General features: G+C 58.4%; 1 protein-coding gene across 7 annotated transcripts in view; it reads left to right on the top strand.

Moving 5' to 3' along the window:
* The first annotated feature begins 1,015 nt into the window (after positions 1 to 1,015).
* SYT7 (synaptotagmin 7) overlaps positions 1,016 to 24,129 on the top strand; it is a 61,527-nt gene continuing 38,413 nt past the window's right edge. For 2 of the 7 annotated variants that reach the window (XM_032414268.1, XM_032414263.1), the window contains exon 1: positions 1,016 to 1,160. In XM_032414268.1, coding sequence (XP_032270159.1) covers positions 1,130 to 1,160 — 31 coding nt within the window. In that variant the 5' untranslated portion in view covers positions 1,016 to 1,129. Of the gene's footprint in view, positions 1,161 to 22,899; positions 23,580 to 24,129 lie in introns of those variants that run through there. The other 5 variants (XM_032414266.1, XM_032414265.1, XM_032414262.1 and 2 more) reach the window with 4 other exon arrangements.

Raw genomic sequence — 24,129 nt, 5'->3', positions numbered from 1 at the left:
CCTCCCTGCCCCAGAATCAAACACTTCCAGTTCTAGGGTTCACCTGATTTGGGCTGTGCGGACCTGACAGAGGGGCTGAGAGAGCCAAGAGAGCCCCAGGTTTGGAAGAAGGAGGGATTTCTTTCTTACCCACTGAAATGCCAGGGTCAAGGAAAGGAAAGGGGGGTGAAGTGGAGAAGCGATGCAGGAGAGGGATGAACAGAGGCCGAAAGGTCTGCGGCTGGGTTAAGTGGAGAGGATCGCTAGGCCTCGTCCCCCTGAGGGTGGCGATCCTGGTCCTTTCTGCTGCAGCTGTGTTCAAATTCGAGGAGACAGCCACAGTGACGGACCCAGGCTCAGCGCTGGCAAAAAATCCACTCCTGGTTTTTGCACACACCAGCCCGACTTCCCGGGACCGCCGCGGTGTCGAGTCCCGAGCTGACGCCCTCGAGCCGCCGCCAAGCGGAAAACCCGGAGTGGCTTTCCACGCCTCTTGGAACGGAGTCAAAGGGCACCTCGGAGGAGGTGGCCAGCCACCCCTCCCCGCCCGGTTCGAAGCCGCTGCCATCAGGGGCGCCCCGGCCGGGCTGGCCGCGCCGTGCGGCGGGACCCGCAAGCTCGCAGGGCCCACCCAAGGGCTCCGTGCCCTCCCCGCGGGGGCTGCGGGCGGGGCGCGCGGGGCGGTGTTGGCGCCCTCGGGGCGGCTCCAGGCGGCGGCGGGCGCAGGGCTGCAGTGCGGCGCGCGGCCGGCAGCGGGCAGCAGCGGGCGCAGGCGGCCGCGGTGGCGGTGGCAGCGGGCGGGCGGCGCCGGCGGTGCCCCGGGCGCGCTCACACACGCGCTCACACACACACACATACACACGGCCTCGTACACACTCACACACGCTCCGGCGCGCACTCGCGGCGCGCAGGCCGGAGGGAGGAGGCTCGGCGCGGCTCGGCGGCGGCGGCAGCGTGCTCGGCGGGCGGGCGGGAGGGCTGGCGGGCGGCCCCCGCTCCCCGGCTCCGCGGCTCGGTGCAGCCCGCGCGGCCCCCGCCCTCGGACCCGCCCCCGGGGGTCGCCCGGCCCCATGCCCTGCAGCGGCGGCGGAGCAGCGCGCGGCCGCAGGCGGCTCTGAGGAGCCAGGAGGGAGCCGGCGACGAGGGGACCATGTACCGGGACCCGGAGGCGGCCAGCCCAGGTAAGCGCGGCCCCGCGCGGGCTGGGGCGCCCCGCACCGGCAGGCAGGACGGCGGCAGCGCCAGGCGCCGTCTCGGAGCCCCAGCCCGGGGCTGCTGTCCGCCGGAGCCGCACGGACTCCCCCCCCCCCCCCCCCCCCCCCCCCCCCCCCGCCCCGGGGTCATCCCAGCCCCGGGGGCGCGGGCTTGAGCGTCAGCGGCTCGGACCCCGGCCCCCGCAGTCCGGGCGCTGCCAGGCTTGATGCCCGGCGCCGGCTTCGCAGTGTCCCCACAAGGACCCCCCCCCCCCGCACCCCCAGCAGCCCAAGGACAACGTGTGTGGCGGAGCGAGGAGCCACTGTCCCCGCGGGAACCGGGCAGTGCCCTCAGAGGCACCCCCGGGTCCCCAGCACCGGTGCCCACGGGTGCCAGCGCTGGGGGACCCCAGGGCAAGGATCCCAGGCAGCTTTGGGCCAAGGTTGTGGGCACCGGGGAGCAGTGACATCGGCGGTGCCAACTGTGAATTGAGAGGGTGCCAAGGGGCAAGTGGGAATCTGGTGCAGCAGCAGGGGAGGGGGCCTTCGGAGAGGGAGGGTGGGGAACAGCAGGAGTGTTGTCGGGGGGTGGGGGAGACAGGAGTACCTGAAGGGAAAGAGAGCAGAGATTGGTGAGAATGGGGGTGCCAGGGGATGTGCTCCTGGGTTTGGGGAGGGGGAAAGCAAAGATCCCCAAACTCACTCCAGTCCTGTCGGGGGAGGGAGGGGGAGGGGCCGGCTCCTTTGCATCTCTCCGGAGGGAGCCGGGGAGTGGCCCGGGAGCCCACGTCTGCTTGCTATCCTCCAAGCCCTGGCGAGGAATCTTTCCTCCTTCCTCTGGAAATTGCTCTGCCATTTCCTCCTTGGCTCCTGACGCCTCCTCACACAGTGCCCACCTGTAGGCAGGTCCCCTGCAGCTCCTGCCCAGGCCGTCTCAGCTCCCACCTGCGGTGCCCCACCCCAGACCCAGCACCCCCCAGTCTGCCAGCTCTGGCAGCGGGGTCTCTGCTTCTGGCTTTCTCTGTGATGCTAAAAGCAAGGTACCCCAGCCTGAGAACTTGCTCCCAAATGAAGAGCCTCCAGGCTTACTGCTGCTGACCTCCCAGGGTTGGGGGTACTCGGGGAAGGGACAGCTCTAAGGCCCTCTGCAGAAGGGACCTTGAGCCCCCGAGGATTTTGAGGGCAGTCCAGTGGACACCAGCTTTGTCCACTCTTGTCCCAGCCCCACATTTGTTCTCCCTCTAGGGGCAGCCTCAGCCTGTCCCTGCCTCCTGAGGAGTCGGACCCTCACCCCCATCAAATCATCACTGCCTTCTGAGTCCACTGAGGAGGACCTACTGGGTGCCCAGCCACTGCACTCACTCAGCGCTTGGGGATAAGGGTGAGAGAGACTCGGTCTCCCTCTCCGGAACCTCTTGTCCATCCATGAATGTCCTCTAGGTGATGGCTGAAGGGACATTGCTTTTGGAGACCCCTCCCTTCCTCTGTCTGAACCCAGGTCGCCAACCCTGGCACATTCCCCCACGAGGCTGCCAGCTTCCAGCACTCGGACCCAGGGCAGAGGCAGTCTCTGGCCGGGATCACCGTCTCAGAAACCAAGCACTTAGTTCAGAGGCCAGCTCTCGGTACGAGGTTGGAAGGGAGATGCAGTGAGGACACTCACTTTCCCCCTGCCCTGCCAGGCTGGCAGCCTCCCCTTTCCTGTTAGCCCAGTGGCCTGGGCCCGTGCCCTCATCCCTTCTCCCTCCCTCCTCTTTCCTCCCACGCCTGGGCACCATGACATCACTGCTCCTCGGAGCACCTCTGCCCTCTCCATGGAGGCCAACTTGACATGCTGGGCATCTTCTGGGCAAAGGGCCTGCAACCCAGTGCTGCCCCTGGCATCCGGGCAGCCCCCGGGGCATCTCCCTCTTCCACCCTCCGCCCCCCCCCAACAGGCCTCCCTCTGGGGTGGAAAACTGTCTTGCCCAGTTGCGGTTGCAGGGCCCACCAGTGCCAGGGGCAGGGGCAGGGCAGCACTGACCAACCCGACCCGGAACAGACTGGGCCTGGGGTTCATTTCCCTCTGGTGTGGCCACTGGACTGGATGGGGTCAGAAATAGGCTGGAGAGGGCAGAGTCTGCTTTTGATCCTGGGTCCCCCAGGGCTCTCTGAGGGGCCAGAATCATCAATCTGGCCTCTGTACCCCAGCCCCCCTGCATCCCCGCCCACCTCCTAGAATCCTTCCAACCCCAGCTCCCCTCAGGCCCCCTGGACTCTGCTCCCCCAGGCAGGGCTATGTGCCCCCCATTTCTGTCCCCCACCTCCCCTTTGGCTGGCACCTGGTAGGAGTGAGATATGCAAATTAATGTCTGTGTGATTCAGGCCCCTCCTTCTGGTCCCCCAGCGGCCAGTACCTTGTCTGTCCTGATCCCCTCATCCCACTCCCAGGAACACCTGTGGCCTAATCGTTTTTTTACAGTTTTCCCTCTCCTGTGTTCTCCTGCTCTGCCATGTTCCAGAGTGTCCCCGACGTACTCCTTCCCTCAGCCCACTCACCCTGGTCTCCACAGGGTTCAGCCTGCTGGCTAAGACCCTGTCCACAGTTCCCTACCCACTTGGGCCCACGGCCCCTTCTGGGATCTAGCTCAGCTTAAGCAAGGGACTTTGGGAAAAAGCCAGAGCCCAGTGAAGAACGAAGACCAGCCCCCCTCCCATACACCCCCATTGGCTTCTACTCCAAACTCTGTCCGGAGTCCCCCAAGCCGCCATGCCTGCAACTTCCTCTCTGTCTCCTCCCTGAGGCAGGCGGCCCTCTCCCTGCCCTCAACCCTCCTCCTGTGTTCATCCTGAAGGTGGCCTGGCCAGGCCTCCCTGTGTCCCTTCGACCCAGGCCCCAGGCCGGGCAGGGCCTCAGCAGGCCTGCAGGGGTCAGCGTTGCAGTGGGCAGGCAAGACAGTTTCAGGGAGGGAGGAAGGGAAGGAGAGGTGACCTTGCAGTGAGTGAGCGAAGAAGGCCAGAGAGGGAAAGTCTGGGCCAGTGCAGCAGAGCTGGGAGAGAGGTCAGGTCCTGAGGCTGCCTGCCTTGCCCCCAGCCCTCTGCGAGCTTGTCCCTGGGGGAAGCAGTGCCTGAAGTCTTGTCTGTCCCACCTGTTAGTGGGCTCTGCCCTCTACAGCAACTCTTCCAGAAAGGTCATTCTCAGGAGCACAGGGGACACACTGCATGGGGCAGGGGGCCTTGGCACAGTGGATCTCCTCTCTCAAGGCAGAGGGATCCATGAGGTTGTCCAGGCCAACCCTCTACCTGCTGGGCACAAGTTAAGAAAAGAGGCCATTGGGTGGTGTGTAGGGCAGGAGTTAAGGGGTATGGCTGAAAGGGCCACCAGGATTAGGGACGAGGGCTGGGGTGTGGGAAGGTCCAGTGAGGCCTGACTTTGTCTGACCGGTTGGTTCACTGTCAAACTCCCCCCCCCCCATCTATGCCCCAATCCCCCAACCCCCACCTGCACAGGCCCAGACCTCCCTTGCATCTCGGGCTTGGATCCAGGTCTAGGGCTGAAGAGCCAACGATCTCTCAACAGGCCATGGCCAAGAGGGGTGGGGGCTGGGGCTGGGCAGGTCTGAAACCCTGGGTAAGAGGGATGGCTTCTGTGGGCTTGGGTCAGGGTAGCCAGTGCCCCCAAGCTGCATGTGACTGTGGAGACACGACCCTCCTAGGCCTTTGGTCACGCATGCTCTGTGGTGGCTTTGTGGGAACAGCCTGACCAGTGGGCTGGGTACTTGAGAACTGGGGGCCGGTGGGGAGGGCGATAGCCTCGAAGCCCCTCCTGGTGGGGGAAGAGAGGCTAGAGCGAGCTGGATTGGGGTGGGAACAGGCCAGCCAGCAGGTGACAGGTGAGGGACAGCTGGAAGGTGGGGGAATAGGTGCGTGTCAGGCCCTGGGCAGCTGGGCCCTGCCCCTGGCTGACCCCAAGCTCAGGCCCAAGGGGCCCTGAAGGCAACACAGCCTAGCAGCGAAGGGCTGCCCCCTCTCACCCCCCACCCCCCGCCAGCCCAGCTGTTGCAGGAGGCCTTGAGGGAAAGGCAGGGGAGGAGTGGGTGGCTCCTTCCCTCTGGCATCCCTCCTTTCCTCCCACCCCCCACTCCCCGCCCACCCTCTATTCTCTGAGGGACTTTGAATCCTTATTGAATCTGATGGACCGTTTTCAATAACTGCTTCCCCCAGGGGAGCCAGGCTGTGAACGGCAGGGAGAGGAGCAGTGAGGGGGGGGCCTCGTGGGGGGGGGGCAGCGGGAGGCCGAGTCCTGAGCCAGGGACGCTTGGCTGGAAGGGGCATCGCTAGGACAGTCCCCTCAGAGGCCCCATTGCTCCCAGGGGGGGCACGGGCGGCTCTGCGTGGATCCGGCTCCCTGCTCCGTGGGCAGCAGGGGGCACGTGAGGCTGGTGAGGTCGGCTCCCTCTGTTGTGGCAGTCACTGGTCTGGCCAGGTGCCGGAGCCAGCCGGTGCCAGGCCCGGCCCGGGTGCCCGCCTGCCTTGCAAAGGGAACCCCAGCCGGTGGTGCCAGGAGGGTTGTGCCAGTTCCGTGGACATGGAAGTGCCTGACCTTCCAGGCAGTAGGGGCAGCCTGGCTGGGCCCTGTCCAACTTGCGTCTGGAGGGCAGGGCTCTGGTCTCACCCAGCAGCGTTCCCCAAGGTCTGGAACGGAGTTGGCAGAAGATAGCATGGGACCTGTGGAAGGGGCTGGACGGGGCCCAGAGCCTGCGCCTGGAATTCCGGACCCAGTTGGTTCGGGAGGTGGGCCGGCACGTCGGGCCTGCTCTGTGGGGCTCTGTAGCTTCCACCTGGAGGGCCCATTGGAAGAGGTGTGTCTCCTGTGGGCAGGGGGCTGGGCCGGGAGCTGACTTGTATCAGGAGCCGGGGTGTTTGGGGAACGGATGTCTTCTTGTCATTGAACGTGCGGGGCCACGGGCCCCGGGGCAGAGGGAGGGCGGGGCCCGAGAGGGAAAGCTCGTGAGCGAGTTCGAGTTCGGGTGCCGGCTGGACTCGGTCATAGCCGTGCCCGCTCGCTCGCTCGCTTGTCCGAGTGCCGGCCGTAAACAGCAGCTAATGAGTGTATTTGCAGTTAGGTGCGGGAGGTGCGCGGGGAGCTGTGACAGGAAGCAGCGGGGAGGCCGCCTCCCCTGGCCCGATCCCCAGCCCTCCGGCCGATGCCCCCCAGGGGCCCTGCCTGCCCCCTGCCACACCCTCCCACCTGCCGGCCCGCTGCCTCTGAGGCTTCCATCTGCCCGGAGCAGGGAGGGCCTCACCTGGCTGTGTGGGTGGCAGGTGTGGACGGGAGGCTGTGGGAGCTTTGGTGTGTACAGATCCGGGCATTTCCAAGACAGCATGTGGGTCTGTCAGCGCGCGCGTGTGTTTGTGTGTGCGTACTATGTCTGATTCTGTGCGTGTGCACACAGCCCTCCCCCAGAGCCCCGAGAGGAGGGCCGCCCCCATCCCCATCTTGGTAGTGGCCCTGCTCCTTTGATGCCCTTCTCAGAGTGCAAGAAGCTGGGGGCTCTCGGCAGGCTGGGCAGGGGAAGGGGGAGACCCGTTGTGCCCATCAGAGGAGACAGGAGGCAGAGGTCTGAGCCCCAGCCCCAGGGGGCGCCTATAGTTGCTACTAGCATCCGAGAAAGGGGAGAACTTGGCTCCTGCAGAGCCCAGCCAGCTCTCTGGTTCTAGAGCCCTCAGGAGCCCCTGAAATGAGAGAGCGGGGCTGCCAGGCCCGGGGCGGTGGCGGGGGTAGGGGGGGGCGCGGGTCAGCCCTAGTAGGTGGGGGTCCCACGGTGCTGGTTAGTGAAGGGTGTACCCTGCCCCCAGCCAGGCTGGGGCGGTGTGGGGTGTGGGCAGCCACAAGGGGTGCCCGCGTGAGGCCCTGCATGAGGGGAGCAGAGAGGAGAACTCTGTGGCTAATGTGTCCAATTAAATTACTTTCAACCCTGTGGCGGCAGCTGCTCCCGGTGGGGCCCTGGGTACAAATTGGATCCGTCTCATTACCACGGGGGTGTCAGCGGGGCCGGAGAGCGGTCGGTGGCCGGCTCAGCCAGCACGCGGCAGGCCTTCTCCCCCTTGCTCAGCCTGGGCCCGCTCCAGCCCCCTGGCGCATTTGCTCACTCCAGTACCCCTCAGGTTTGCCAGGCCCTGCGTGCCTCCTGACCGTCCTGGCCCTGGCAGCCTGAGGGCCCCTCCCAGCCCTCACTCCCTTTCTCCAGGAATGGGGGTTTCACGCTCTTTGGGGGTCCAGCCTCAGGAAGCCCTTCTCAGGTCACCCGCCCCGCCCTGTTCCCTCCCTTGATAACGGGAGCACCATAATAATAGGTTCTTGCTTGGGGAGCCCTCAGGATGCGCTAAGCACGTCATGTATGTGCTGTAGGGGTGGCTTCTTTTTAGCTAGGTCTCTGGGGTCCAGCAGCTAGCCATCTGTTTGAACCTTGGCAGAGATACTTGCTGCCCTGTCCCTGGAGCGAGTGACTCCTCTCTTCTGGCTTCCGTTTCTTTCTCTGTTAAATGGGTCTGATGATGGTTCTTATTTCACAGGGTTGGAGGATGAGGCGAGGTGAGGCGGGAAACATCTTTAGCAGAGAGCCCAGCACATAGTAAACACTCAGCCAATGACGGCTGTTATCAACATTATCCTGCACCAAGTGACTGATGTCTGGCATGAGGGTTCCGGAAGCTCCAAGGAGGACATGCCTGCTTCAGCCGTGGTGGAGGAGGAGTCAGGGAGGGCTTCCCTGAGGCGGTGTCAGTCGGTTACCTTCGGAACAGCAAACACGTGTTGAATGATCCCTACATGCCAGGTGCTGTTCTAAGCACATGACATATGTTAGCTCTTCCATCCTCCGACCAACCTGGGAAAGGGCAGCTTGCAGTTAGAAGTCAGCTGGGGCTTCCAGCAAACACCAGCAGACCCAAGAGCATGAGCTTGGAGTCCAGGGCCTTGGGGTTTTGAAGGAAGAATAAGAGCTTGCCACATGACCAGCAGGGGTGAGGCATTCGGTGCCGTGGGGACAGCATGTGCTGTGGCCCAGAAGCAGGGTCTTGTTCCGTGGGGGCTTGAATGGGGCTAGAAGAGAGGCCTTTGGGGGGCAGTAGCAGGAGGTGAGGCTTGGGAAAGGTGGGCTGGGCCTGATTATGAAGGTCTTGGCATTCAGAAACAGGAAAACTGGATTTTTTCTTTCTTTCTTTTTTTTTTTTTTTAACGAGGACCATGGAGAGCCATGGATGACTTTCAAGCACATCTCTATACTATAAAGAACTTGAACTCTGCAGCAGTGTGGAGGGTAGGAAGCCTGGAGGCAGGCAGGTACATGGAGCTGGAGTCCCAGGTTAATGCATCTGTCCCCACCTTTGCCCAGCCCCTCCTGGGTCTCTCCCCTGCACAGGGCTGAGTCCAAGACACCACACCAGGACATCTGCAGCTTTCAGCTGGACGGGGGCCCTGCCCTTGGAAAGCTTGTGGCAGGTAATGGGCTGTCGGGGGGGCACCAGGTGAAGATAGGTATGCATGGGCACACCCCGGGGGCTTACCTAGGGACATGGGGTATCAGAGACAGCCTTCCAGAGAAGGATACAGCGCCCAGGTGGGCAGTTCCAGGGCCCAGTGGACACAAATCCGTGCCCCTGGGGATCGGATCTGCACCCCGCCCCACACCCTGGGTATCAGGGCCAGGCCCCGGGGGAGCCACACATTCATGCTCCAGCTGCCAGCCGGGAGCTCCAGAGCCCCACCAGAGCCAACCTGTCTCCACGGCAACTGGGCAGGCCCCTCCCTCTCCATGCCCACGGCCCCTGGCACAGGGGCCCATTCCCAGCAGGGCTTGGGTACCTCTTCCCACTTCCCTGGGGGCTCGTCCCAGGGCAAACGCCCTCACCCCCAGGCGCCGGCAGCACACAGACGTGTTGGTATTTGGGTCCATGTGCACACGTGATGTGGATGTGCGCAGGAAGCAGGGAGGCTGGGACGGTCTACCTTGCCCGCCCACCTGAACTGGGGATTCGTTCCCCTGGGGATTTGGGTCAGACGGGCACTGAAGAGCATAATTCCAGGCTGAACCGTCGGCCCCTGCCTCAGGGATCAGGGTGAGGAAGGCAGCCCAGACAAGGAGCAGTAAGGAGGGAACGGGCAGGTCAGGGAAGGTGGCAGGGGAGAATCTCCTAGCAGGGACTGGCAGGTCCACAGATCACCTTGTCCTTCACATTCGGCATTTCTTCTCATCTTCACGGCAGCCCTACGAGGGAGAGATCGCCCCCACTGTTGTACAGGTGAGGAGCCCGAGGCCCAGAGAGGTGGAGTGTCTCACCAGGTCACTCCTCAGAGCAGGGTCATGAGATTGCAAGGCAGCCTGACTCCAAAGCCTGGGTCTTAACCACCAGGCTCTCCTGCTCGATGCCTCCCTAATCCCACTGGGATCCGAGCCAGCATGTCTCTCGGCCCATCACTTGGAAGTGAATTCTGGGAATTGGTATTGGCTGCAGAGCTGGACTCAGAGGGTGTCCCTAGTGCCTCCTTTAGTGCTTGAGGCATCCCCTAAACCCTTTGTTCTCAGGTCCCTGGAGTGGGGTGGAGCTTCCTTCCCACCCTAACTCCTCTCCCTCTCTGCAGGCTCAGTGGAAGGTTCCTCTCAGTCAAGGGGAGGCTCTGAAGAGAAAGGGAGGAACCCCTCACTCCCTGCTTGGCACCTGCCAGCCCTGGAGGAGCCTGATGAATCGGCTGTGTGTGGCCCCCCCAGCCCCGTTCCTCCCTCTCCAGCCCCCGCCTGGTTGGGGAGGTGCGAAGGAAGCGATTTCACAGCCTGTCAGCTGAGGCCTAAAAATACCCAGAACTCTGAGATGCTTGGGCAGGGGGAGGAGAGAGCAGGGACCAGGATGGGGTGCTGGGGGGGTGCAATGCTAACTTGGCCAGAGAAACCCTCACGGCCCCACGGTCCTACTCAGATGTGATGGGCAGCGATCCCCATCTGACCCCACTTCTGGGTCTCGAGAGTTCGGGCCCTCAGACCTAAGGGAGGGCTTAGTGTCAGACAGGAACCGTGGAACCCAGGCCCTTCAGAGCCTCCGGCCGAGGGCTCTTTCTCCCTCCCCACCCCTGAGTTGGCTGGCATCTTCAGGCCGTGGGAGCCAGGCTGGGCGTGTGCCTGCTTCCTTCCCGGAGAAGGTGCTCGCTTCTGTGAGGGGAGAGGCGTGAGGAAGGCAGCGTGGAGGGGGGTGCTGACAGGTGTGCGGTGTGATGTGTGAGCCACCCAGGCACTGGGGGGGGGGGCAGAGGAGAAGGGGTGTGGTGGCCCACGTCACTGCCACGTGGCTGCATGCTAACGCTTGGCACAGGGCCCCCCACGAGTCTGCCAGCGCCCAGAAAAGGGGACCTGCGTGTGCGTGCATGTGGACCTGCTGGAGTTGACCTGCTCTGGGTGCCAGAAAGCCTGCGGAGATGTAGCACCCAGTGAGGGTAGCTATTCCAGATAGAAACTGGGTGAAGGCTCAGGAGCAGGTGTATCACGCAGACCCATGCTGGTCATGTGTGCTTCCCATGTGGAAACGTGATGGCATGTGTGCCCGTGCAGAAGGGCAGGGGAAGACTGCACCTAAGACACTCATTAGGGAAATAATGCAGAACGGCAGCCAGAGCATGGGCTCCGGATGAAAAGTAATGGGGTTCCTGGGGTGCCTGGTGGGCTCAGTCAGTGGATCATGCAGCTCTTGAGCTCGGGGTCATGAGTTCAAGCCCCATGTTGGGTGTAGAGGTGATTTAAAATAAGTAAGTAAAAATTAAAAAAAAATTTTTTTTTTTAAGTAATGGGGTTCAAATCCCGGTTCTGCCATGTATCAAGTAGCTGCGTGACCTTGGGCAAGTTGAACTTTCATTGCTTCATTTCCCCATCCGTAAAGGGGAGGTGATGATAGCACCCACTTCAGGGCGCTGCTGGGAGGACTTGAGGATTTGCTGTATATGAACTGGCTGGAACCGTGCCTGTTGCCACGTTGGCAGCATGGGTATGCTAGCTCTTCCCATCTGGTTCGCCCCTTCAGTGACACAGGTGGGAGCACCAAGTCCAGAGAGGGCAAATGACCTGCCCAAAGTCACACAGTAAGTTAGTGGCAGAGCCAGGACTAGAAGCCAGGCTCCCCTGCCTTAAGACGACGCTTGTTCAAATGTAGCACTTGATGATCCTGCCCCCACTTCGGACCACAAGAAGGCCCTGCAACACAGGACTGTAACCCCATTGGCATCTGGGGCCTAGATTCTGCCAGAGCTGGGCTGGGATCATGGGAACTTGAGGATCTGAGCATCTTCAGATAACGCCGGGTGGATGGGTCCTCAGGGCAGTGGTCGGTCGCCTGAATTAGAAACACACCACCAATTAGCCTGTGGACTTGGCCAATGACTCGACTTTCCTGAGTCTCAGTTTCTTCCCTATAATGGAATTCCAGTAATACATACTTTATAGGGTTATCATGAGGACTAAATGAGATCATGCATGCAGTGTCTGAAGTGGCTGGAACACTGTGCCTAGTAAATGCTCAATTATGTTAGCTGCAGTTAGAGCTCGTGCAGAATCCTCCCACCCAGTGCTCCATAAACAGTCTCTTCCTTTGCTTCTCCTTCAGCCCCTGGCTGCCCTTACTCCCTTAGATTGATCAGGAACTGACTTGCTAGCAACCAAGACCTGTCTTTGTCTCCTGTTATTGGCTTTGCCCAGGAGGGAACAGGACGCACCAGTGGGACTTTGACCCTGAACCCTCTACATCTGGCCTCATCACCCACTCGGTATAGGAACTTGGACAAGCACCATTTCCTCTTGGGTCCTTGGTCCTCCCTCTGTCAAGTAGAGAGGCTGGACCCCATAGTCCCAGAGCCTCCTGGTCATGTTGCTGTGTGATCCCGGAGGGTCCCTGGCTCAGCCCACTGGAGGCGGGTGGCAGATTGACAGGAAGAGAGGTCAGCTGGCTGCCCTGGGTGAGTGGAGCATCTGGGCCCTGAGCCGACTGGTAGCCTGCCATCATGCTGGCCCGTACCTGTGGCTGCGTAGGAGGGCATGCAGGCCCGACTGGCTGGGCACTGACATTGGGGGAGGCTCAAGGACGATGACTAGAGAGAGCCCTTCTTGGGGCCCTGGGAGCTGCCACTCCAGCCGTCCTCCCCTGCTCTCCTCCCCTCCTCCCCAGGGCTTTCCTTCAGCAATTCCTCCTTCCTCCCTGTCCTTCCTCTCTCCTTCCCCTTCTGGGAGTCTCCCAGTATCTCCCTCTCTCTGCCTCTTCCACTTCAGTAATTTTGACCATTTTCCAGGGTGCCTTCTTCCTACCTCTCCCTCCACAGATGGGAGATCTCTTCATCTCTTCCCCCTCCTCTGTCTCTCTGCTTCCTGAGATTCCTTCTCTTTCCTTTCTACAACATGGAACAAATGTCCCTGTTTCTCTGGATCTTCCTGGCTCCCCCTGCTGCTCCTGAGCCCAGGTCTCTCTCTTACTCTGCATGGGCATGTCTAGGCTCCCTTGTTCCTTGTCCCCTGGCTCTCTCCCACTTCAGAGTCCCTCCCCCCGCCCCAATGTCCCCACCTCCACCTCCATTCTTCCACTTCCTCTGTGCTCCTTACTCCTCCACCGGTTCCCCTGCCCTGAGTTTCCCTGCCTCCTTCAGATGATGGGGCTGATGGGGCGGAGCCAGGCAGTTTCTGTGGCTGGCACTGCTATTCAATACCTCAACAACCCCCCGCCCGTGTGAGTTGAGAAAGGGGGTCAGCCCAGGGCCCAGGGACTGGCAGCCTTGCCTCCTAATTAGTAGGAAGTAATTGCCTGGAAAAAATTTTCATTTAGAATGAGACTCTGAGACTCCAAGGTAGAGCTGAGCCAACTGATGGCCCCTGGGGACCAGGAGGAGTGAAGCAGCCCAGGTCAGGGTCTTAGGAAGCCCCTGGACCCCCTCCCTGGCTTACCCCCAGGACCCCAACCTTATGGAAGTACGGAGAGAGCACTGGGCTGGGAGTACCACCGTCTTCATCTGAGTTTTGGTTCCACTACTCACTGTGTGACTTGGGGCAAGCCACTTAATTTCTTTGTGCCTTAGGTTTCTCTCCTGTCAAATCGGAAGAATGCCTCAGTATCATGAGGGTTGATTCGGACAATGGCTATGAAATCACTTTGCAGGCTGGAAGTGTTGTGGAAGTGTGAGGTGTTCCTGTGTTCCTCCAATGTGCTCTCAGATGAGATGTGAAGATGTGGAGGGGTAGAGCAGCGAGGCTTCCAGAATGGGGAAGGATGGGGAGGTGGATCCTGCTGAGCTGCAAGATGAAGGGCAGACAGATGTGGTTTCCAGAGCCAGTCTCAACACACACCGGCTGCACCACCCTGAGTAGTCACCTCACCTCTCTGGACCCCCCTTTCCTCATCTGTAGAATGCTGACCATCATGCTTCCTCCCCGGGGAGGGGGGGGTTGGGGTTGTAGTTTTCAATGAGAAAATGTTTGCAGAGCTCTTAGCAGTTCTTGGCCTAGAGTAAGTGCTCCATAAGTTATATTATTTGTATCTACTGTAAAGATTGTTATCTTTACTCCCTACCTGGATCCAGAGAGGCAGTGATTTGGGCCTTGTCTTCAGGTGGTTTTATTTGCTTTGATGTTTGTTTTTGAAAAGAGGGAAATTTCTACACCCAGTGAGGCTAATATGAAGCAGTCCCTAGAAGTACTAAGCAGATCTGCTTTTCAAAGAACCCCCACCTGTGGAGTAGGGAACAGGAGTGGGCAGAAATTGGCTTTCTCCTCTGACTCCCATTTTTTCCTAGAGAGGGGCTGTGGGCAAGTTTCTTATCTGGGTGGATGTGAGGTAGGGAGCCTTTGCCCTCAGGGGGGCCTATTACAAGCCTTTGTGTTCATTTTGGTAGGGCTCACCCTACAGCGGGAGGAAAAGTTGTGTTAGAGGGAGCAAGAAGTTTTTTCGCTTGGCCCGGGTTGACCACTGCGTTGTCTTCGCTGTGAAACAGGCAGCATGGTATTTCAAGGCGGCCGCCGGGCGGTCGAACTGCTTGGAACGTGCAGGTTATTGGGCAGCGCTGCAAGCTCAGAGAGCCATATTTTCCCGGGATGGGTGAGGGGGCGGTGACGGCGGACCGTAAGCCACTCCTTCTCCACCCGCCCCGCGCCACCGCTCGGGACCTTCTGTGTTTCTGCTCTAAGCGCAGTACCCTCACCGGCCGCCAGGAGGCAGTTCGGCGGGCTCCACTTGAGGGAATGGGAGGCGGCATTTACATTAGCGGGGAGGCTTTTTTGGTCCTGAGTCGGAGTGCTGACTGGGTCCTCAGCATCTGAGGACCTCACCGGGGAAAGGGAGCTCTCGAAGTTACCTCGTCGCCGCCCTGGCTTCAGCTCGTGGCTGATCAGGGAGGAATTGGTACAGGAAAGTGGTCCTAAAAACAGTCCTAAAAACAGCTCCAGTCCTTGGGATCCTGCTCGTTAGGGGCAATGAAGAGCGGCCTGGAGGAGGGAGCAGTCCCGGGACTGAAACGATTTCAGCACCAAGGACAGGGGTACCGCGAGGGGCACCTGTTTCAGAACCATGGACAGATCCCAGGGCGGCGCTCTCAGAGGCTCCCTCCTAGTATTTGTGGTGCAAATGATACCTCAGAATATGGTAGAATGGCACCTCCCAGACGGAATCTCAGTCCCATGTTCTAACGAGGACACTTAGGACCAGAGTTGAGTTAGTTGCCTAAGGCCACACACCCACAGCGACACAGTGGGTGGCAGAACTGGATTCAGATCCCCAGTGGTCTCCAACCATTTCTCCCCACCTGGATTTCCACTAGTTCTCTCCCTCCTTTCTAAACATCCCTGGGAAGAGCTTCACATTCTAGTCTATCCCTGAGAGCCCTTGAGCTGGCAAAGATTAAGTGTATCCTTTCCCCCGCCAAAACCCAATCAAGAATCTGAATCTCAGGATGGAAGATTCCTAGCCCCTGAGGCTTTTTCATGGCTCCAAGCACCAGGTGGGAGGGTGTCGGGGCAGGACAGGTGCTGACTGGGTCCTGTAAGGAAGGCTGTGACTTGGGGAGCTAGAGTTGAGTCATCAGCATGAGGAACTCTTAAGTGCTCTGAGATCCTCGAATAAAATAGAGCGCACCATTCCAACCTCAGCTTCTTTACAGCCGTGTATTATTAATAACAATAAGATGCTGACTTAGGCCAAGGCACAACAATGCATTATTCATAGGAGTAACTAGTGGTCAAGGCCTGCACTTAATCATCACACATCCCTGATCCTGCCCCTGCTCCACACTCCTGGTGGAGAAGCCCTCCACTTGGGCTCCTCCTTTCCTGGGCACTTGCTGTTCTGATGGACATGATCATTTTCAGGGGTGCCCAGGCAGCTCATCGGCTTTGGGATCAGGGTGATTGGGGAGGGTGGCTGATTCCCAGCTAACTCAGAGCTGGCAGCTGGTTCTCTTGTCTTGAATGGCTTTGATCCTCATGACTTCGAGACTTAGCAGCTCTCTGGAGTCTACAGATGGTCTCACCGCCCCCCCCCACCATCTTTTGAGGCTGAAGACTGAAGTCAGATGTACCAGGCTTCCCTAAGCCAGGAATTGTGGGAAGTGGGGGTGGCTGTGGTGAGGGAGGGGTCACCAGGCCGAAGATAGCCCATCACCATTAAATATGGCAAGAGATATGAAACCCTAGGTAAACTCTGGAGTACTTTGTAAACTCTTTGGCGCTGAACAAACATGAGCCGTATTTACCAAGGCCATGCTCTCTGCTGGAAGAGAGAGCCAAGGTAGAGAAGGCAGAGAGAATGTGTGGATGAGGTCTTCGTAGCTCACCAGGCCCTGCTCCCCTGATGAGGAGTCAAAGTGCTGGTGGATCCTGACATGTCCCCGTCCAATTTCTTGCTGGAACGGCTCCTGGCCCATCCGGACAATCCTTCATTCGCTGTTTACTCACTTGGCATCGCCTCTGAATTCTAAACCGTCTGCATCCAGCCAGCACTCTCTCCTTAGCTCACTCACACATTATCTGTTTTTATTACAGTCAAGGTTGAAGAGGCTTGCTTGGGCTAAGCCCCTATTTTCAGCTACTTGTAACTTTCCAAAACAATTCCCCTTGGGCCTCCTCTTTCACCAGCCTTGCGCCCACCCTGGCTGAAGCCTGAGGGGTTGTGGGTGTCTCCTTGGCTTTCTGAAGGACACTCAGGGAGACTGTCCAGGGGGCATAGGGGTAGGGTAGAGGCCCAGCTTTCCTGGGAAATGAATGCCAGGCTCTCTTTCCCCTCCTTTTCCTTCTACCTGCCCATCTTATTTTCTTTTTCCCAAGGTGGGTAGATTGGAGGGGGAGTTTTAGAGTAGAGAGAGGGCAGAAAATTCAGCATGACAGGAGGCCCAGAGCTTTGCCTGGCTGTGTAGTGTTCGGAGTTTTGCTCATTGATTTTCTGTTGCTTTCTCCCCAGTTTGGCCTTTTTCTGGCTTTGTGTGTGTGTTGGGTCAGGAGGAGGAAGGAAGGTGGGATAGGTACCAAAAATGTCCCCCCTTCCCATGCCCAAATAGTCCTAGGACTGGTAGGCTCTGCATTTGTAAATGCCCTCCCACCTTCCCCTGTTTCCATCTGCTCAGCATGCACGTGGGGAGGGGTGCTTCCTTTGGAAACCTGTGACTCTAGCTTTCACTGCTTTCCACCTTGAACGTCATCATGCAGCCACCAAAGGATAGCGGGGAGGTGCTGGGGCATGATGTGTCATAAGTAGTACAGAATCAGGTGGGAGGAGGCAGGATTAGGATAGGAAGACACTGGCAGACGTAGCCCCAACCACCCTCAACATCACTCTGCTTTATCTCCAGAATAGTGGTTGTGCCCTAGGTGGTATCAGAGACAGGGCCCTGGGCAAATCCTGGACTACCCCACCCGTCTCTGTTTCCTGCTCACCCTTGTCTAAGCCCAGGGGCCCAACCCCCCAGCCTGTTCGGGGACCTTTAGGTGGACTGAGCCTCTCTCTAATGAGGGTGCTTTACCAAGGCTGAGGGCTGGGCCAGTGGAAGGAGGAAGGATCCCTGGGAAGGGTGTGTGAGAGGAGTCTGCAGCTTTGGAGTAACAAGGGCATGGCTCTAGTTGGTAAAATTTGGGGAGAAATTCCTCTCCCTGACTGCCTTTTATTTTGTGTTCCCTCCGTTTCTTCTCTTGGCTGTCCTCAGAGTGACTTGGTTCAAGCTCCTCTTGGATAGAACAAGAGAGAGAGAGTTGTAAGGTTTGAGGTTTACAGACTCCAGGTGCAATCCTGGCTTTATCTCTCTTCTACTCATGGGCAAGTATTTAACCCTTCTGAGCCTCAGTGTCTTTCTTTGTAAAATGAGCATGAGCGTATTTACCTCTAGAGGGGTGCTAAAGACTGTAAATATGATTCAGTGTTGAGCGTACCTTAGTTACTATGATGAGAGGTATTTGGTAAGGAGAGCAAGGGCCTGGGATCTGGGGATCCCGAAAGACAGAAGCAGTCTAGGTTGGGAGGGCATAGGGGTGATGGGACAACTTTGGAAGGCCTGGATATGGACAGTGTGCGTGTCACCAGCTGAGAGTGCAAGAGCAAGCAAAGTCTGGGGGAAAGAGTGTGTGTGCACAGATTTCCAGCATGTCCAGCAACTTCTCTGTCTCGTATCCTGGGCTGTGGGTTGTGGGCTGTGGGAGAGCCCAAGCGACGGGGGGACATGATCGTACCCCATTGGCTCTGCTTGGGGGAAAGGCCTACCCCCAAGAAAAGGACGCTGGACAGAAGGTCAGTTAATTCAAGCTTGGAGAATGAAGAGACTGCTGTGAGCACTTGTCATCAGGAAGGGCTTCCTGGAAGAGACAGGCTTGCCTGGGGGCCTTGAATAACTTCATGCATCTGTTTAGCACTTACTTATCCAGCTTCTCCTAGGTACCAGACCTGGCCTACAGAGATGAGTGGTCTGGGGTCTCGGCTCTCCAGGGGTTCCCAGTGGGGGAAAGATAGAAAGTGCTAATTATTAACCCACAATGATGAATTGCCATAGTTACGGGGGAAGCAGAAAGGAATGTGGGAGGGAATGAAGACCATCTCGTGTCTCGGGATAATAACAGTAGAAGATAGAAGGAAGGCATTCCAGGCAGAGGGAAGAGCTTGTGCCGAAATGAGGAAGAGGTTAGGCGTCTTGAAGGCGGGAGGAAAGTGAGGCGAGGCTGGGTCGTGCAGTGGGGCCCAACGTGGAGCGCTGGTACGTTCTTCAGCTCGGAGGGAGGCAGCTGGAGCTGCGGTAAAGGGCAGGCTCGCGTCCTTAACCCTCCATGCCTGTCTCTGCCTCTGTGAAATGGGGATGATCCTGGTACCTGGTTGTAGAGATCACATATAAACTTCCTGGCACAGCGTCTGCCACAAAAGGGGAGTGCTCAGTTAATGGGAGCTATTATTTTATCTTGACAGAACCCCAGCAGGGGACGTTAGGGGCTGAGGTCACTGGCCAGGGGCAGAGATGTGACTGGAATCCAGGCCATCTGCCCCCAGGTCTAGTTCCTGTCCCACTGCTCTGCCTCAGAAGGACAGACAGAATTTGAGTAGAGGAGTAACGGGCCTGGGCAAGGATTCCAGGCCAGAAGATGTGCATGAACATCTAGACCTCGTGGATGGCGGAGTGGGCTGGGCGTCTACTCGTGGCCGTGGCCATGGGCGTGTGCGTACTTGTGTGTATGAGTGTGAGCACAGTGTCCGTGCACGGCATGAGTCTCCATGGCTTGCGCGCGCGTGTGTATTTGCGTGTACATGGGTATCTGTGCATAGTGTGTTTATGCCTGTGTGTGAATGAGCGTGGGTGTCTGTGCAGGGGGTGGGTCTCTGGGGCTGTGTGTGTGTGTGTGTGTGTGTGTGTGTGAGCGTGCGCGTACCTGCATGCACATGCGTGCGGTGTGGGCCGCATGGTTGTCTGTGCCAAGAGTGAGCCTCTGTGGTGTGTGCACGTGTGTTGTACGAGCCATGGGTGTCCATGTCTGTGACCTGTGTGTGACCTCCTCCCCCTCTGGCTCCCCTGCTGTTCTCCCCCCTCCCCGCCCTCCCCGGGCAGCTGGTGAGCATGCCCTCAGAAGTCCATTCCCTCTCCGGCAGCTCCCCAGGGCATCCCAGCAGCCAGCCGTCCTGTTTGATTCTGTTCATCCATAAATTATGGCTTGCTGAGGAGATGAGAAGGAGTTGGGAGTGGGGGCAGAGCCTGGCAAGGGACGGGCTCAGGTCTGCGGTCCACACCTGAAGCCCAGCCTGGCGAAGCCAGGCCCCCCCACGCCTCCTTGCCCCAGCCCTCCCCACTCCTTGCCACAGGCATTCACTGATGCTCTTGGTCTTGGTCAAGCCCCGGGGCAGGGATCCGGGTGCACAGAATTGGGTAAGACAGGACCCCTCGCCTCTGCTGTCTGGTGGGGAAGAACTAGATGTGTATCTAGTTCAGTATTTTATTCAACACTCATTGAGCGCCAGCTCCATGCCCCAGATGTCTCTAATACTGGGCGGACGTGGTGATACTATGATAATAGCTGGCATTTATTGCCTTTTTGTTTTGTGTCAGGCACTGTGCTAAGTGCATTATATGTGCTAATTCCTTTAAACCTCACAATTGTCCTATGAGACCTGTACTATTATTAGCCCCCATTTACAGATGGGGACACAAAGGCACGCAAAGCTTAGGTCACATGTCTTGGAAGAATAAGAGCCAGAATTTGAACCCAGAGAGTCCGGTTCCAGAGCCCTGGTACTTAATCACTGCAACCTAAAAGAAGGGTGCAGGCACAGTGTGATGGGAGCTCCGAGGCAGGAGAAATTCATTCCCACTGGGGGATCTTATGGAAGGCTTCCTGGAGGAGGTGCTTTTTATGGGGGTCTAGAAAAATCAGGAATGGTCAGGCAAAGATGGCATGGGGGAAGATTGAAAGGGGTCCTGGGGTGTGTGTGTGTGTGTGTGTGTGTGTGTATAAATAAAAGAGAGGCTCAAACTCTGTCCCTGCAGCCTCTCCCATCTCTTCCCTCCCATCATGTTTGGATGACAAGCGGGATAACATGCAAGCACTGAACATTTAACATTTACTGAGCACCTCCCATATGTCAGCTTGTCGCAGAATATCCAGAACGAGCAAAGCAGATACAGCCCTTGCCTTCATGGACCCTGGAGTCTGGTACACAGTGGGTGCTTAATAAATGGTAGCCTCTATTATTATCATTATTCTTAGAGGCCTGAGGTTCCTGCTCACTCATTCTTTCAGCAAGCTTTCGTCAAGCACCTGCTGTATGCCCCGCTCCCTCCTTGGTCCTGGGAAGACAGTGGTGAACAGAGAGCAAGCCCTGCCCTCACGGAGTGGACATTCTAGAGGGGAATACAGCATGAGCTTGAGCATGTCGTCCACCCTCAGAGGTGGCTGCCTCCTCGAACATACAGGCTTTACCCTGAGAGCTGCTTGACTGGTGGCACGGTCAGGAGCACAGGACCCCCACCGGATCAGCGTTCATCTGGAGCTCGGGTCAGCCGACCTTCCCCACCACAGGCCTGGGCAGAGGGACAGCCACGTGCCCGAGCTTGCGCCTCACTCCTAGGACACCCCTGGATCGGACCCACGAGGCCTGGCTCTCCCCGCTCCTGCCTCCCCCTGCCACCCAGGGCCCCCGGTGTCATCTGTCTGCCCTTGTCTGTGTCTCACCCCCGGGACCCGGGATGTCTCCTCTGCCCAAGGATAGGTTGTGGAACCCGGCCCTGTCAAAGGCTGACGAGGGCTATGATATTTTCTTTCCCCCAATGTTAATATGCTGACGCTAAGAGGACTTGAAACCATGTATGTCATTGGAGGAAGGGTTAGAAGGGCCAGGGCGTCTATGCCTGGAGAAGACTAGAAGGGGACATGAGAGCTGTCGGCAAGGATTTAGAGGCCTGTCATGTGGCAGAGGAAGCCAACGTGTTCCCAGCAGCTCCGGAGGGCCAGCTTGGGAGCGAAGGGGGGACGGGGGCGGGGAGGAGTTCTAGGGAGACAGACTCCGCTCAGCACGGGGCACAGCAACCCTCCCTAACCATGCCTGTTGGTGGAGGGCCTGTCTCCTGCGACTTGTCACAGACAGGGCTGACCAGAGGGTTCGTGCATCGCTGGGGCCAGACTCCATGACGGCAGAGGTCCCTTCCAGCTCCAAACATAGTGATCCGTGCTCTGGGAATGGGGTCACTCTGGCTGGCAGGCAAGGACACACGCCTGCACCCCCTTGATGGCAACAGCCCTTGCCGGCTGAGGACACCGTGTCACTTTCGGTCACCACATCAATGCAATTTGCAGTGACAAGCCTTTGTTTTACCCCGGCTTCAAGGGCTGTGGGTGGACAGCCGGGGCCTGGCGGGGCGGGGTTGGACTCCATGCCTGTGAGCTGACAGCAGCGGATCCTGGGGGTCCCAATCTAGGGGGGCAACTTGCCTTAGCAACACAGCTCTTTCTTCAAATGGAACTTTCTACGAAAGCCCAAGATGTGAAAGAGGGAAATGCTCTTGCTTTTTGGAAGAGGGCTTGAGGGACCCCAGCCTCATCTACTCGGCATCCACCTCTGTGGCCCCTGAGAAATCCCTAGGATCCCTAACAGTTCCAGAGAGCACACAAAACAAAGAGAGCTGACTTTGAGCCAGACTGCCTAGGTTTGAACCCTTTCTCCACTACCTGCTACCGGAATGACCTTGGACAAGGTTCTTGACCACTTTTGCATCTCTGTTTCCCCATCTGCAAAATGGGGACAATCGTAATGCTTACTTCAGTTGCTGTTGTGAGGACTGAGTTGTTAGCTCGTGGGAAGCATCTGGAACACCTGGCTTATCATCAGAGGGAAGGGTCAGCTCTTCCACAGATGAAGGCGCTGACATGCAAGAGGCTGAGCGCCTTGCTCATGGCCACATAGCTGGTTAGTGGCCGGAACAGGGCCTCCACCAGTTTTCCTAGACTCCGAGCCCAGTGCTCATTCTGCCTGTCCTCAGCATGCTACTTGTTTCAAACGGGCATTCCCTGGATCTCTGGGGGCTCTTCTTAGCAATGCCCACTGTCTTCTGGGATTGACAGGCTCCGTCCTCAGGGGCCCTCTACCTACAGCAGGGGTTGAGGAGCAGTTTTGAGAAGGACTTTTTTGGCAAAGAGAGGAGGTAGACCCCTTGGAGAATCGCCCCATGGCCAAGATGTATGTGGAGGGGGAGGTGGGTGGAGAGGGTGTGGGGGGGGGGCAGAAGAACCCAGCTGGAGCATGGCCTCCTACCACAGCACCACATCTACCAGACCAAGAGCTTGCTAATGCCCCTTCTGGTCCTGCTCCTCCCCCACTCAAAAACCTTCCATGGCTCCCATGTCCTGCAGAACGCAGCAGGCCCCTCAGCCTGATAGACAAGCCCCTTCCCCATCAGGCCCCACTCCGTTCCCAGCCTGTCCCCTTTCACTTCACACCCACTAACCTAGACCAGCTCCTCAAACAACATGCCTGCCCCCCCCCCACTTCTTGCCTTTGCTCTTGCTTTTCCCTGTGCCCTCACCTCATAGCCATCCCCAGACCACACCAAGTACCACCTCCTCAGGGAAGCCTTCCCAGATAGCCCTCTAGTCCAGCCCTCTAGTCCAGCAGTCATTTCTTCATTTGTGCTCCCAGACCCCTCTGTGTATGGTCGGGGGAAAACTAACACCACTAACTTTAATCATAATACGTAACTATCGAGTGCTAACAGTAACCCCATGGGGGGGGGGTGCTACTCTTGTCTCCACTGGAAGACACTGAGTGGTTAAGACACTTGTCCAAGGCCACTCAGCTATGAAGAGGCAGAAACTGCACTCATACTTTGGTCTTTTCTCGGATATTTTGGAGTCTGGAGCCCCGGGCTGGGTGTTTTGCCACTCACTGGCTCTGGGGCACCTGACATGCTAAGAAATAATTAGCTGAAATCTTGCCTCTTGCCTGTTGCACGTGCCTCATGCTAGATTCTTAACAGATAGTGGTTGAAGAAAGCTCAGACCAAAAATGGAATTTATTTTATTTAAAAGTGAGTTCAACAGAGGAAAGTGTGAGGTCACCTGCTTTTCCAGCCCACATAGCACCCCCCTCCCAGACTCTTCCAGTGGGGCAGGGGCAGTTCCTGTGGAGACAGCTGGAAAAAGTGCAGGTCCCCTTCCTGGGAGGTACGTTTGCCCCTCTCTTTGCCACAGGCTTGAGTCTTGGGGCGCTGGGGGCGTGACCTGTGGTGTTATGGCCTTCACTCTCCCCACTTGTCTTGCCCCCTTCCCTCAGAAGCCTGGAGGTTAAAGATGGAGGCCTCCCATTTGGCAGATGTGGCCTTTCCAGTCTTGCAGAGCTGTGTTCCTCCACCCCAGGAAGGGAAGGGCAGGACCAGGTCCTTGGTGTCTGCTAGTTGTCCAGGTCAGAGCTCCTGGGTGCTGAGGGCCCTGAGGGTGACAGTGAACTGGGTGCAAGGCTGGGCGGGGGCAGGGGCAGGGGGAGGCTACAGACTCAGGACAGGAGGAAGCTGAGTTGGCCTGGCAGGTAGACTGGTGGGGACCAGGCGAAGGTGGCCTTTTCCCACAGCTGGGAGGCTCAGGAAGTTGGGAAGGGAGAGGTGGGGCCCAAGCAGGACTCTAGGGAGAGCAGGTGGTGAACCGGCTGCCCAGAACACTAGAATGGCGGTCGGAGGGAGCCCCAAGGGCCCCGAGAGCTGGCCCAGCTGCTGGGCCCTTCTCCACGAGGCCCCACAACCAGACAAGAGATACTGGGAGCCCAGAAGCTAAAACCGCAGGAACCGGGACCAGACAGATATCGTCAACTCTTAATTACCACCCTCACTGGCACCGAAAAGCCCACGTAGTCTCCTCTGTAAATAAACAGCGTCTACTTGCCTTTAGGACGCATCCTAGTGCATACATATTTACAGTGCACGTGTGATCTATGCTGCTCTCTTTCGACTCACTCCCCC

The sequence above is a fragment of the Phoca vitulina genome, unplaced genomic scaffold (genome assembly GCF_004348235.1).
Source record: "Phoca vitulina isolate PV1807 unplaced genomic scaffold, GSC_HSeal_1.0 scaffold16, whole genome shotgun sequence".
Classification (NCBI taxonomy): domain Eukaryota; kingdom Metazoa; phylum Chordata; class Mammalia; order Carnivora; family Phocidae; genus Phoca; species Phoca vitulina.
Note: the sequence above shows the minus strand (reverse complement) of the source record. Positions and strands in the feature narration are given on the sequence as shown.